Source organism: Oryzias latipes, chromosome 9, assembly GCF_053564925.1.
Source record: "Oryzias latipes strain Hd-rR chromosome 9, Olatipes_Hd-rR_3.1".
NCBI classification, from domain to species: Eukaryota; Metazoa; Chordata; class Actinopteri; order Beloniformes; family Adrianichthyidae; genus Oryzias; species Oryzias latipes.
The window spans coordinates 24,516,841-24,531,693 of record NC_136245.1 but is presented as its reverse complement, the minus strand read 5'-3'; the positions used below and the strand labels follow the sequence as shown (position 1 = coordinate 24,531,693).

The window sequence follows — 14,853 nt, the reverse complement described above, 5'->3', positions numbered from 1 at the left end:
GATTGCCCGTTTACAGGTTTAGAGAGACCTGCTGACAATCAGATGGAAGTTGCCATGGCAACCTCTGCTGATGAATAGGATTTTCAAAATTACAGCATCAACACTGACAGCACCTTGAACTTGTTTAGGCAATGGTCCTAGGCCATCAGTCAAATTGAACTAGGTACCTGGAATGTGTCAGTTAAGATGATGTCAGGTTAAGGGCAAAGAGCAGCTGTTTCTTTGGAGTGGACAGTGTATACCAATGCAATATTCAAATAAATTAGAGACAAATTTAGTTTGTCAGAAGCGTTTGCACTTGACTTTTCCATCAGACCTCGAGAGTAGATTAACAGACATCTCCCTATGCTGGAGATCGATGAGGTTTCGCATATTTGCAGGATCTGCTTGATCCGGGAACGCATCATCTTCTTCTTCAATACTTTTCCAACTCTCCTTGCATTTCACGCACCCACCCACCCACCACCCAAGCCACACCAGCAGCGGCAGACAGTCACATGCGGCGCATTTTGTTCAGGAGGCTCCGGTCAGTGACATCTGAAAGAGACAGAGGAGGAGGAGGAGGAGGAGGAGGAGGAGAGAGCCTCCTTGGCACCCATCGCCTCTGTGGCAGTGAAGCTTTGACTGACTGACTGACTGTCTGTCTATACGTTGGATTCCACGCTCATCTTCATCCCTTCACGCTATATTTTCTCCGTCTGGCATCGAAAGGACGACCAATGGGTTTCTAGCTTTGCTGCTCCGCCTGCATCCACCTCAGCACAGGATTTTTTGTGTGTGCTTCATCTCGCGTCTCCTTGACTGGCCGCACCGGGGTCTGATCCCAGCCAATCTGGGCCGGGCCGTGGGGCTGATCCGCGAGCCTTGTAGCTGAAGTTGGCACACGAGATGAGCGCGTACCAACCCGGGAGCTGGGCTCTCTCTGGGTCTGAGTCATGGCGGTGCTTGTTGTGGTGGTGGTTTTTGTCATGGGGGCTGGCTGTGGGCTCGGGAGATCCTTGGATGTCGGCGGAGGCATGCCGATCGTCTTGTTCTTGCAGCAGCACCAGGATTTCCTGCGTGGACCCGGAGACTGGGATCAGCAGTTTCCCCTCCCTGCAGAGCGACGCGGAGATGGAAAACATCACCGACATGTGAGTGTTTCCTCAGCATCTTCTTAAAGGATGAACATAAGCGGTTCGGAACCTTTATCTGACCTGCTTTTGCCATTTAACCAGAAGAGATCAGGGAACACCAAGAAAGGATGTCATATTTTTCATCACATATAGTAATTTTAGAGTCCTAGAATCAAACTCAGTTGTGAGCCTCACTGCAAAAAAATGACTTGTTCCCCGCGCAGGTCATCAGTCTTTGAGCAGCTAATGACACGGATTGACTTGATTGTGGAGACAATAACGCGCTGACTGTGCGTACAGACGCATGTGCCTCCGCGCGTCGGTGCCCGCGTGTGTGTTCGTGTGAGCGCATAGTACGCCTCGCTCTCATCATGAGACACAATGCAAATATTAGCACAAACACTTCCCAAGATGGCTTGTATGAGTTTGTTTGAATGGATCAAGGGAGCTGAAGCAAAACGAAGCCATGATTTTCTCTCCAAAGTCAGCATCCCGCTCGTGCTTGAAATCTCGGAGCCCAAGACTTTATTTGTTATTTTATTTTTATTTTGGTGCCCCATCCTTCTCAAACTCTCACATAAGGCACCGTGCCCCCCCCCCCCCCCTTTCCAATGACATTTAAAATCTGACGCCATTTGGCCTACAAATAAAAGAAACCTATTGGAGAACAGGGACATGGAAAACTGCAACGTGCATTGCGAAGATAAAAACGACCTTGTTGATAATGATTTTTGTCAGATAAATAACCTTAATCGCTGGCCTTGGAGAAGCCTTGGCCGCGGTTTAAATGAGGCAGCAGTAAGTCTCAAAGCATTCATCGAGTGCCTGGCTAACGTAAACAGACACTTTACTGATGACCGCAATAAGAATCATTCCAAGCGACTCACCAAACGCTGGAGGAGAGAGCTCTCCGCGGCTTCTTACGTTAATTGGCTTATCTGATTTTTATGGCACGCTCTGGTTTGAATTTGACAGGTGTCAGGATTCATTTTTTTAATGTAGTAAACTCAACCACATTCGCTTTTTGGGTGCAATTTCTCTATGTCAGTGCAGCTCATCACTTATGCGCTATTGATCTTTTAATTGCTCTAATTCACGAAGATAATGGAGCAATCTCTGGATGATGAAGGTGATTAAAATAAGTTTGAACTGGTTCATATTTCTTGTTCTGAATTTACAGCGTTTTGGGGGGAAAACACAACATAAAATTTTATAATGTATTTACCATCTGTTTTGTTGGTCAAAGACTGTTTTTATTTTAATAGCTTAATTTCCATGAATTTTTTTCTTGGTCAACTTTGTAAATGGGAATCAACAAGGAAGTTGATATATTTTTACAAATTGTTTATGACGGAGAAAAATGTCTCACTAAGCAACTTTATTTAAGCAGAATATGTATAAAATATCCAAAATAATGCCCTATTTTAGTAAAGGGCCAAATTGTTAGGTTACAATACATCATACTGAATGAGAAACACATTAATAATCATAAACATTAGCAAATAATTTAGCTGAAAATAGTATTTTTTTTAACCAATAAATATTTAACTGGATATAGTTCTTTTAGTTTAATGACACTAGTTTTTAAACTGGATCCTGCTGTAAAAGGAGCTCTGCTGTGACTTTCACACTAAAAGAGGAGAGTGTGCTCTATTCTGTTTAATTCATATTTTTCCTCATTTCGATTTAAATTTCATGGGAAGCCATCCTCAAGCTCAAATATTTAACTTGCACTTTTATTCTTTGTCTATACCTTCACATTTTTGCGTCAATTATGCCAGCTGTTCTACCTCCACCTTTGCTCAAAAGTGTAAACAGAAAAACACTTCCTCTGTTTCCCTACTTACTGCAAATGTCTACTGTCTTCTGAAAATTATAGCCTCAGTGCATAGATTGTGTATTTTTTCAGGGTTTGACATGTTTTGTGCCAGGTGAAAATATTTTTGCGCACACTACCATTTGTTAAGAAATGGCCTCTTCTGACTTACCCTTGTATCCACTGACAGTTACATCGCAAACCAGAGTGGCTTCTCCTCCATCAATGACAAAGATCTGCACCGCTACAAGAACCTCAGGAATTTGTGAGTCTGCTTTTGTTTATGTACACACACCGACTACAACATTCTGGTCAATATACTTAACTGAAATGATAGATTCATCAGCCAATCTCAGACAGACTTGTTGAAGATGCTGCGGCTAAAGTTTAAACAAAGGGCTGGGAAATTGTCTTTAAACACAAGTGTTGCAGAAGGAATCGACAGTTCTCCAATCTTTTAGCATTCATTGCAGTTTTGATTTTCTTTTATTAGCTGAGAGAAGCAGCATTGTGATGTGGTCTTCTGGTGCTGTACTTGTTCTGAGTCTCTGCTATATTGGACATCTTGATTGTAATACAAGGACATTTAAGTTTCTATTGAATTTTTTTGCCTCAAACCTTTGGTCATCAGGAAGACTTTTTACTCCATGTGGTGGCTACTCGCTGGATATTTATCCTTTTTTCCGATTTTCTTTCCCTGCAAACTCTAGAGATAGCAGTGCCTGAGAATTTCCAACAGACCAGCATTTTCTGAAATACTCAGTCCTGCTTGTCTGGCAGCAACCATCAAGCTGCATTCTAAGTCACCTCAATCATCTTTTTTTACAATGTGTTGCTTGGTTTGAGTTTCAGGTTGTCTAAATGCACTGAGCTGTAGTCGCATTCTTGACTCTTAGATCTTTGCATTGATTATCACTTCTCTTTCATACAAAAGAGTAAGATTAAGGTCTTAATGGTCTAATACTGTTTTGGGCTAGATCAATACTTTTTAATTTCAAGAAAAAAAAATCAGTAGAGTGAGTGAAGGTGGATTTTAGTTATTTATGCAATTAAGAAAAGTAAAGTATGCTAATGTAAATGAACTTGTAGCAAATGTCAAAATATTCTCCTCATGAAAAAATAATAAACTCACTGAATACATGTTTACAACAGTTATGAACTTGTGGCTGATTCCAATTTTAATAATAAAAAAAAAATTGCTTGAAAAGATCTCTTGAGACCTTTTCACATGTTTAATACCTCATTGGGGTGCATTGGATCTTGATCAGAGCTTTGTATTTAACACTGACAAAGTTGCATTTGGTGAAATGTTGATGCTTATGAAAATAATAATACTTTGGTGTGTTTCTGTATCAGAACGGTGACCAACAGCAGACTAACCTACGTAACAAAGCTGGCCTTTCAGAACAACCTCAAGCTGCAATATCTGTGAGTAAAGTGCTTTGTAAAGTAGTAATGGTTTAATACATTATGGGCAATTTAAAATTTTAATTTAAAAGAACACTTTTAATAATTTGAGATTTTAGGGGCATCTGTTGGAAAGTTAATGTGTTGTGTTGTGACCCTTTTGGGCCACCGTACATCTGACTATTTAGCCCTAAAAATGTCAATGCAAAGTGATGCATAAAAGTGGGTGTTAATGCTTTAATTAATTATTAATTAATGCTTAATTAGGCATTAACTACCATTAACCCCACCTTTCCTCTGGTGGGAGGTTGGCGCTAGTGTTCGGCAGCGGAACCACCACCAGTGTGTGAATGTGTGTGTGTGACTGGGTGAATGGGTGACTGTGACTGTACAGCGCTTTGGGCCTTGTAGGTAGAAAAGTGCTATATAAGTAGACGCCATTTACCATTAATAAAGGCTGCCTACTGGATTGATTGCTGTACGTTAAAATAGGTATGTCACCTGATGCAACAACTCTGCTGTAAGGAGTTTCAAATGCAGTTTACGCCTCCTGACACTCAATTTCTGTTGCAGGAATCTGAAAGATAACAACCTCTCATCTCTGTCCTGGAGGATATTCAAACACCTCAACATCTCATATCTGTAAGTTCAGAGAAACCAGCCTCTTTTTAAGATAAAGTGACATTCATAGCATTTATAATGTCAAGTAAATGTTGAAGAAAGATTTTTTTTAACTTTATAGGCACAACATACGATATTTATACACGTACCATCTAAAGTTCATTATTGTCTCAAAACACTGCAGTTCCTATAGGTTTTGTCAGCTTCTATCATGTATGAGTATTTTCGATTTTAAAAATGAAGATAAAGCAATTTGTTTCATAATAAATAAACTCTTTGACACCAAAATACCTTCCTGAATGTATAAAGACAATGTTTCAAAGCAATGCACTATCCAACAGCTTGATCCACACACAGACTTTTTTATGTTTTTTGATTAAAAGTTAAACAACAGAATTTACCTTACTTTTTTACTTTGTATTTATTAGTCAAAACTAAAAACACAAAACAAACCTCTGGAGGCGCCTAAGAACCTGAGTCAGAAAAGTTTCAAGCTGGCATTTGGATTCAGCCTGTTGTATATGTTGCACAGTGTTTCGTGTGGTTTCTGTTGAACGTGTACGTATGTTCTAGTATTCTGTCAGGGAACCCTCTGCGCTGCTCCTGTGAGAACATGTGGATCAAGCTGTTGTTAGGGGAAGAAGCAGACATTCAGGAGTTGCGCTGCACTGAGGATGGAGGAGCCCGGAAGCTGCTGTCAAGACTGACACTGCCTAACTGTGGTAAGTGCATATGCAATCACACACACGCCACATCAGAAGGGGAAAAACATTCACAAGGTGTGCAGAATGCAAAGTTTAAGAAGCAAGGAAATAGGGGAGGGATGTTTGCTGTTAACATTTAAGGGAAAACCTGTTCAAGAAAAGCAACTCATGTTCTGACAAGAGCCCCGGCAGTAATGAGTTATCCATACCTGCTGGCTGCTGGCCTCCATGCACTGGACTGCAGACTCACAGATCTCTACTTACACAGAAAATTGTCATTTTTGTAAACAAAATGACATGTAGAAGCAGCAACAACCACACAAATAAAACGGTGGTATAAAAACTTTGCTCCCTTTAAAGTGGCTTGAAAAGTGTCACTAAAATGCCATGAACAAAAACAGGCTTGTACTTTATGTTTCCTGCAGTTTTTTTTCTTATGTGACGTATAGATTAGTTGTCATAAGAAAAATGTGTGCGCCTTAGTCATCTGATACATTTGGTGTCAAAGGGTCACTGCGTAGGACACTATGGAGACAAAAAGTTGTAATGAGAAAATACACATGTATAATTTAACAGAATTAAAATACTGACATTGCTGCACATTTTATGGAATTTTTTCCTGAATAATCATATAGTTGTAGTTCATTACCGAAATAATCTCTCGGGTGAGTGAACCCAAAGTTCTTAATTTGTGAGCCATTAAAGACCTTTCGCTTTATTCTGCAAAAAATGACCACAAGCTTGCTGTCACTCCAGGACAGACTCACCAACCTTTTATGTTCTTTCACATAAGTGTGTTTCTCAAACTCAAAGCTATGAGTGTCAGCAGTTAATTGACAATTTATTCCTAAATCCTTTAGGTTGACTGCATGAATATTTCATGACTCTTTCTATTTTGGATTCTTCTGTTCATAAGTAGGGTCAGATAACAGCCCGACCTCTTTGAAAACCCAAGATCACGGACCAGCTCATCCTCTGGACTTGTTAGCTTTTATCAGCTGACATCAGGATGAATTGGAGTTTTAACAATAACAAAGGGTTATTGTCAAAATATGCAGGGTTGACCTTTGTGGATTGATGAGTCTTGACTTCTAATTTGCACATCAAAACGATAACAAAATAATGAAATCTATTTTTGAGTGCTGGGCCATTTTTGGGTGACAAAGCAAATGATTGGGTCAAAAATAGTTTGGGCCTGTTGGGACACACAAGACTCAAACAATAAGTCAACTAACTGGAAGCTAACGTAATTGATAACTCCTATTGATCTGTTCTTTCAGCCTCTCCTCCATTAGCACAAGTTATTTCTGGTATAAACACAAGCATGGCCTCGGGGAATTTGGGCAGGGGACCCCCTGGCAGAGTGACAGATGAGGAGGAGGACATGGTGGGGCAGGGGTGCCAAATGTTGCCCCAGGGCTAAGAGTGACACACCAAAAAGCCGCTCAGTCTGGCCAAACTGCTGTTCGTCGTGCCTCATCTGTATTTCCCATTTTCCATCTGTTTGTCTGATTCATGTGAGTCCTTCTCTGTGTGTCTGAACATTTCTCAGTGACGTTATGAGGGAGGGCACAAAGGAGAGGAAATGCCTAGTGGAGCCCCGAGGCTGACACTGATTTTGCCATTTGTTTTGGTCCAACGACTGCATACTGCTGGAGCGTCACCCAAAAGAGGCTGATGAGCAGACTATTAAAACTACCCACCAACACAATGACCAGCCGTGGGTGTTCTCATACTAACATCGACTAAAACTGAAAAAAAGCAAAATTACAAACTTTTCCTTCCTGAATTTGTGTTTTTATAGGTTATTCAATTCTGTATTGTCTTGCCTGCCAGCATTAAAAAAAAGAATTTAAATATGCATGGAAATTTTTCACACACATTTCTCAATACACTTGCTGAGCATTTTACAGTGGACAAATAACACAATCCAGCTGTTTCAGCTCTTTTCCCCACACTGTGAAAATGATAATCAGGCTTCATCAAAGCACAGGTGCGCTCGGATCGTGACTGTCTCCATGCCAGTTCGTGTGTTTCGTGTGTCTGGAATGACCTTAACATTTATTCCTCCTTTTCCCTAGAATTCCTTACTTTAAGTACTTACACTTTCAGATTCTGTTTTTAATTAAAGTAAAAACCCAAACATGCAAAAGAATTAAAGCCCAAACAGGCAAGATGGCTTATAGTTGTTTTTTAGGCAGAGGATGTTGGATTTTGGTTTTCAGACATAGATGATCCATATGATAAATGATGATTGTTTATCACAAACAAGACACAAAAGCTGTAAACAGCATAAAGGATTGGCTAATGTTATAGTGAAGAGTCACAAAATCAATGGCATGCAGACAAGAAACGATAAATATAGTTCATGGTAAATAATTGTACAGCGCTACCTTCTTAGAATGCCCAAACTGTTTTACAGTCATAGTCCGATTTACCCATTTACACTAACACTGGCACCAACCACCAGGAGCAATGTGGAGTCCAGTGTCTTGCCCAAGGACACTGAGACACGTGGGCGTGTAGGTCAAGAATCAAACCTGCGTTCTTCTGATCAAAGGTTAACCCCTCTGCCTCTGCACCATGGCATCAGAGAGACGCACATGAATAAATGCTGCCTAGATTTACGAATTTGGAGTCAATTTAAAAGATGTATTGTTGTGTTTAAAGTCAAATTTTGTTCAAAGGAGAACTTTGGTTTGAAAATGAAGCTAAATTAGCTATAAAACAGTGCAGTAAGAACACCTTTATAACAAAGTGCAGATGTCAAACATAGTGAATGCGATAAAAATGCTATGTGCAAAGACAATTTCACTACAGATAAAGCTACTGAGCGTCACGCTGAATATAATTAACAATTCAAATGATGTGCCGGTGTCTGCTTGCTGCACAGATGTGGGTAGTGAAGCTTTCTGCAACATCATTTCTAAGGCTCTTTAAAGGCCTTTTATCAAATTGTACCATTTGTCGCATTTCTTACACAACTTTATTTATTTACAGAATTACAGCATTTGTTTGATCAAAGTAAGAACTAAAAAAAATTACATTTATTGAAAAAGATGTGTCACTCTTACCTGAGACAACCTGCATGCTTTAGCGGATGCCATATGCCACTGAAACAGAAACATACCTGTCACTAACACACAAGCTAAAAGGGCTGCAGATTACTTATAGGTAGGCTGTAACCATAGAATACACTTAATTACCAGTTTAACAAGACTATTGGTAAATATTCCAATCATTTTCCTTTTTTTAAATCATTCTTGATTTCACTTCCATTTTGCACAACAAACATACAGAAGGGACGCAGTGGGACCCTACTGGCCATGTTTTAGTCTATCGCTCTTTCTTTGCTTTTGGTTCTTCTCATCCATCTCTACGATGGAGTCGCAACTCATGCAATTAATGTTTACATTTCTCTGACATGATACATTGAGGACTCTTGCAGCCTATCAAGGGAGCTGTCAGCAATGGCTCTTGACACAACAACTCTAAGACATCCTGTGGTAGAGTTTCAGTTCAGAGAACAGGGGATGTCATTTGTTTACATGAGCCATGAGCATTTATTTAGAATCACATCAGCCAGTGGATGCTGTGTTCATTCACAGTACATGCTCAATGTGAAAAGAAGGCGGTTAGTTTTTGAGGGGAACAAAAGTGTGATACATTTTCCACACATACTTGATAAACTGGACTTCAGGTTGACTTTTTTTTAGATTTTTATTCACATGGATCCTTTTTGTGGAAAAAAAATTAAATCTCTTATCTATCTATCTTTTTTTAATTTCCAAAAATATTGTTTTTTTTAAAGATTTCAAAAAATATTTGCTTCGATTCCTAAAAATACTTAGCTTAAAACAGACAAAAACTCCAGAGACTACATTTTTTCAGACATAAAATAAAAGTTAAATGAAAATTTTAAGTAAGATAAAAACGGTTATAACTGCATTTGTCACTGCCACTCCCCTAGGTACAATTTAGAGTTACTATTTTGCCTACAAAGCATGTTTTTAGACTGTGCCAGAGTGCTCAGAGCAAACCCCCCCTGCATGGGAAGAACATGCAAACTCCAAAGGCGCTACCCACTGTTTTCCCCCATGAACCTTAATAGTTTTTCCTTCTTTAGATAAATTTACTAGAGGAAATAATTTATTAATTTGTAATTAGCTTGCATTACCGTTATTATCTTTTGTCATATATGTTCAGAAAGGTATAATTACCTCCAAAACCATTTAAAGCCATAACTGGAATATTAAAAAATGAATAAATAAATAAACTATTGTCGTATTAGATTATTATTTCTCCTAAAAGATCAAAAGAGAATGAAGGAGTTATAATTTGGTTGCAATTTCTCATTTTATGTAGCGTTACTGAATTTCCCGGAACTGGTTGTTCCCGTGGTTTGGTAAATGTGAGTCATACATCCTTACTGCTGGGTGATCTCTTTTTAAAACAAACTTGATCAAATGAATGAAGCCCCTTGGATGAGTGATGAAACATTTAAAAAAAAAAGGAGTTTTTAAGTCCAGATGTCATGATTCAACATCAAGACCATGTCACCTGGATGAATGAGAACCTTCATCAACACTTGAAAACATAGAAATTAGCTTTAGTTGACAGGCTTTGATTATATTTTTCAAAGTAATATTAAAAATTCTATATTGCCGTTGTTGTTGTCCACCTTTCGTCTTATCCTTTCAGGGGTCGCCACAGCGAATCAGTTTGATTTGGACAGGTGGTTTGGCAGAGGTTTCTTGTGCGCCAGTCCTACATGCAGCCAACTGAGCCATCCAGCTGCTAAAATTCTATACTGCCATACATTTCAGTATTATCTTTACTAGGTCAGGCTTGTTCAAACTTTGAGTGTAGGTGTCAGTGACATAACTTGCTACAAAAAATTGCTTTTGAAGGTAAACTCTCATTGAAAATATAAAGCAAAGCCAGCAAAAAAGACTTTTCTGTACATGAAATTATTCCCAAACTCACTTTTGCTTTTCCAAAATGCACACTGGTATTTTTTCTTGTGCAAGCCACAGTATCAGGAAAAAAGTCTATAATCTACTGAGACGCAATTTAACCTGTTATGACAAGTAAATATTGTTCGTTGGTTGTGACCAGCAAAGGGTTACAATGCCGGTAAAAAGCTGAATCACTCAAAGTCAGTTAAGATTTGTGGTGCTGATAAGGTGGCGAGCCTGCCAATGAAATGAAATGGTCTTTACTGCAGCTCATGCTGATTGAATGAGTTGTCGTAGCGATAAGTGGGTTACCCAGGAGATAAGTATTTTGACGATGGACAGAACAGGGTGTAAGAGGGGGAGAAGAGAGGAATTGATAAGGAATCAGACCAGCTTTATCTGAATTAGCCTTCGGCACTCAATGCTTCTCTTTTCTTTTCTTCACTTGTTGTCTTTTCCCTTCTGTCATTTGACAGGGGGCAATAGTGGTAAGGTTGAGACTGAGTCTCATCGGTGACACTCCGGTCATCGGACACACATGGCTGGCACACGTAAACACAGACACACAGAGTAATCAGTGTCTTCGCTTTGACAGAGGCTTCAGACTGTGTCCAATCAATTTAGATGAAGACACGCACTAGTAATCGGTGTAACCATCGCTGTGTTTGAACTCTGTTTTTTTTTTGTTTTACTATTTAATTGGTGTGAGTGTGCTTCAACAAAACAAGACAAAAAAGAGTGGTAGACAGGGAGATTGAATTTGGGGTTTTTGTGTGTTTTTCTTTTCACTTTGACTCAGCGGTGGATGTGTGCTTTGCCAGCTTTTTCACTTGTCTTGTTTAGGTTCTTACGTGCCTTGTATTTCAACTGGAGAGACAACAGATGGTCATGAATCCTAAGTTTGCCTTTTTTCATTTCTGCACCTCCTTCCTCTTTTTTTTTTCCTTTTCAATACCCTGATTGTTTTCTTCCCTCTCCCTGATTGTGTGTAGAGGTTCCCATGGCAACGCTGAGCCCATCCAAAACGAGCGTAAAAGAAGGGGAGAACTTGGAGCTGTCCTGCACGACTTCTGGAGTGCCCGCACCTGAGCTGAACTGGAGCATGGCACTGGCCACTAACTATGAGGTAAGCTCAAACAAGCACAACCATGCTTTCAGACATGCTCCCAAACACAAAAAAACATGTAATAAAAACAATACAAGAATAACTATGAAATGAGTAATTGTTTTTAAAATATGTGTCAGTCATGCCTGTTTTTACAAGTTTGCAGCATCTCCGCCGCAACTTTCAGATCAGTCCAAATCAGAGTACTTTTCCATTTCCATCTTCTTCCTTATCATTTTCTTCAGGGTTTTGCCAAGACCACTTTGAAGAGACATAAATTGCCACAAAAATGATTTACGGTACTTTGGTTTTGAGTTGCCACTGTTATTCAGGTCTGTTTGATCAGATTTAAAGACTTTCTGAATCCGAGCCGTCAGTTGTTGGAAGATCTCAGTATTGACCTTGACATCTGTTCTAAATTTGTAGATTTCTTGTTGGGCTTTGTGTTAAGGTTCATTCATTCAAGCTGTTCATTTTTACAAATATATATAAAGACAGAATTCAAGTGTTAATAAAAGAGCAACAACACAAAAATGATAATGTACACAAAAAGAAAAAAAACATAAGAAGTCCTTGATCGACAAAAATCATGACCACAACTTGCTTAAACAGTTCCATAGGAAGCACATTTTAAGTATCCTATTCAAATTCACTTACAGTATAGTAAATACCCTATATCACTTTAATCCCCTCAAGCTTTCTGGAGCACATTCAGCGTAGATGTGAGAAAAACACTAAACACAATAATTAACCCCTTCATGCCATATATTGCTAATTTACAACAAACCATTTATTTAGAACTCACCTAATTTAGCATAACCTTGAAAAGAATAAAATGAAAAACAAACGAAAAAAAACAAAGAAATCAGTGAGATTATATTTACCTTGGTACCTGTGGGAGAATTTGACCACAGTAAAGAGATAAAGATTAGCAACAGATGTTTCAGATCAAAAAATGTTCAAAAGAGATTTTGAGACTGCCTGGGTGTACACAGATACCATAGTCTACTCGGCAGCTCAATTATTTTCTGCTCTTCAAGTGCTACGCTGCTGTGCAACAAATAATTCCTTCAACAAAGTGGAGCAGAAAAAGAAAATAAAGGATTCCTAAGTACTCTTGGTGACAAATAATGGAAGAACAATTTGTGTGTTAGCATATTTTATTCTGTGTTCTTGCTTAGATTGAGACGTCAGGACAGATTTCGGTGCTGCGGCTGTCCAACCTGTCGTCACTGGATCACAACAGCAAGATCAGCTGCATAGCTGAGAACATTGTAGGGGAGAAGGAGTCCTCTCTGCAGCTGGACATTCTTTGTATGTTTGCCATTTGTCAGCAGCCTCATGTCAAAGCAGTTTCATTTGTCTGTTTGGGTTTTTTAAAAATATTTCACATCATTACCGTATATGAGTTTATATGCTCTTGTCTTAACGAAGATCTTTTTCTTCAGGTTAAATTTTTTAACTCTTTTCTTCACTCAGTTCCTCCTAAAATCACAAAGTTAAGTGATGCAATTCCTGACCACCATTGGTGCATCCCATTTAGTGTTGCAGGTATGACACACACAACAGTGTTTTGTAATAATGTGAGTGGAATTCATTGATTGAAGTCACTATTATGTATACAAACCCATCTCCATCTGTAAATTAACATAGCTACATGTGTTGCATAAACAAAATCTTTGCAGGAAACCCGGTGCCCCACTTTCAGTGGTATCTAAATGAAAATGAGGTAACAGAGGGCGCCTACATCATGACGATGATCCATGACATCACAGAGAGAGAATATCACGGCTGCCTGCAACTCGACAACCCCACACACCTCAACAACGGCCGATACAGACTTGTGGTTACAAACGAATACGGGATGGATCAGAAAGAAGTGGATGCTCACTTCATGAGGCAACCTTGGGAAGGTCAGGATGCTGCTCACCTCCTGTTTACACAATGCCAACAAGTGCAATATGTGTATATGACATAGGTGTTAATATAAAACCAAAATGTCATTATTAAAAATGTATGTTTTGTTATTTAGATACAATTATTTAGGGGAGAACTGAGTATTAGGCGAAAGGCAATCCACAAACCAGTCTATTTACTTTTACAGATGAAGTCTGTGAAGTTTGTTCATGGAGAAAATCAAAATAAAATGAATCATAAATATGTACGGTTCTGCTTTGATTCTATTCCACAGAGTTAGGGCCAGACACAGCCTACTATGGTGAGTTTGACTTTATTTAAGTGTTCTGTAACCCATACTGAAGTTTTAAATTGTGTGTTTTGATCAGCTTTTATGTTTTGACACTGTCTTCTTTAATAAGCTAAAGTTACAATTTAGAAATGTTTCTTTTTCTGTTTGTCTCTCAAGTTGCTGAGGGTGCGTTGTAGATGTACACAGCACTGCCACTGTTTCTCCATTGTGTCCTTTTTTAGATGTTGTGCATGCTGATAGAATGTTTTTTGTCGCGTTGTGCGTTGCTTTATTTTGTTTGTTTTCATAATTTTGCTGTTATTGTGTTTTTTCTTTTACAAAAAAGCTCACAGACCAGGCATGTTGACTAAACTGGGTGTAACGTGTTGCATGTAAAGAAATCTAACAGCTGAAATGTCTTTGTTTTGATTTTTGTGTCTGTCTTTCTTTCCACAACTTCATGGACAGACCAAACACCAGGTACTGTTACATTTAATTTTTTCACCCTCCTCATTTACATGCAGCTCAACCTTTTGAACTGACAGCCACCTTTCAGTGGATCACTGCTAAATTCAGTTTAGCTCATTTTGCGGGTGGTGCATTCTGTCAATGATGCTTAAAGAACAGGCTTTAGAACATGTTTAAGTAAAGTGGATGAATGACAGTTATTTTTGTGAACCGTACAATTCAGTTAAATAGAAGAGATATGTTTATAACACAAAGTCTTAATAGCAAATAACAAGGAGACATCTGGCATGTTTGGAACCATCTGTACTTTTTTCCCTAGGATTAAAATTTTCTTTGGATTTGGGATTTTAGCAAACAGTTCTTGAATGTGTCATATTCCCGTCTTCATTTCTTCATGACGTTTACATCAAGTGCTCTTTAATCCAGGCTGTGGATGGTTACATTACATACAAGGGGTGTGACGATTCGTTT

The 14,853-nt window shown here is 38.9% G+C and overlaps 1 protein-coding gene across 4 annotated transcripts in view; it reads left to right on the top strand.

Moving 5' to 3' along the window:
• Positions 1–506: 506 nt before the first annotated feature.
• The window catches only part of ntrk2a (neurotrophic tyrosine kinase, receptor, type 2a), an 82,970-nt gene continuing 68,623 nt past the window's right edge, over positions 507–14,853 (top strand). For 3 of the 4 annotated variants that reach the window (XM_020705850.3, XM_020705849.2, XM_078953082.1), the window contains exons 1-11: positions 507–1,133; positions 3,122–3,196; positions 4,288–4,359; positions 4,912–4,980; positions 5,533–5,681; positions 11,614–11,747; positions 12,908–13,040; positions 13,206–13,277; positions 13,412–13,639; positions 13,918–13,944; positions 14,383–14,394. In XM_020705850.3, the coding sequence (XP_020561509.1) occupies positions 889–1,133; positions 3,122–3,196; positions 4,288–4,359; positions 4,912–4,980; positions 5,533–5,681; positions 11,614–11,747; positions 12,908–13,040; positions 13,206–13,277; positions 13,412–13,639; positions 13,918–13,944; positions 14,383–14,394 (1,216 nt within the window). In that variant the 5' untranslated portion in view covers positions 507–888. The remainder of the gene's footprint in view (positions 1,134–3,121; positions 3,197–4,287; positions 4,360–4,911; positions 4,981–5,532; positions 5,682–11,613; positions 11,748–12,907; positions 13,041–13,205; positions 13,278–13,411; positions 13,640–13,917; positions 13,945–14,382; positions 14,395–14,853) is intronic. The other variant, XM_078953081.1, reaches the window with a different exon arrangement.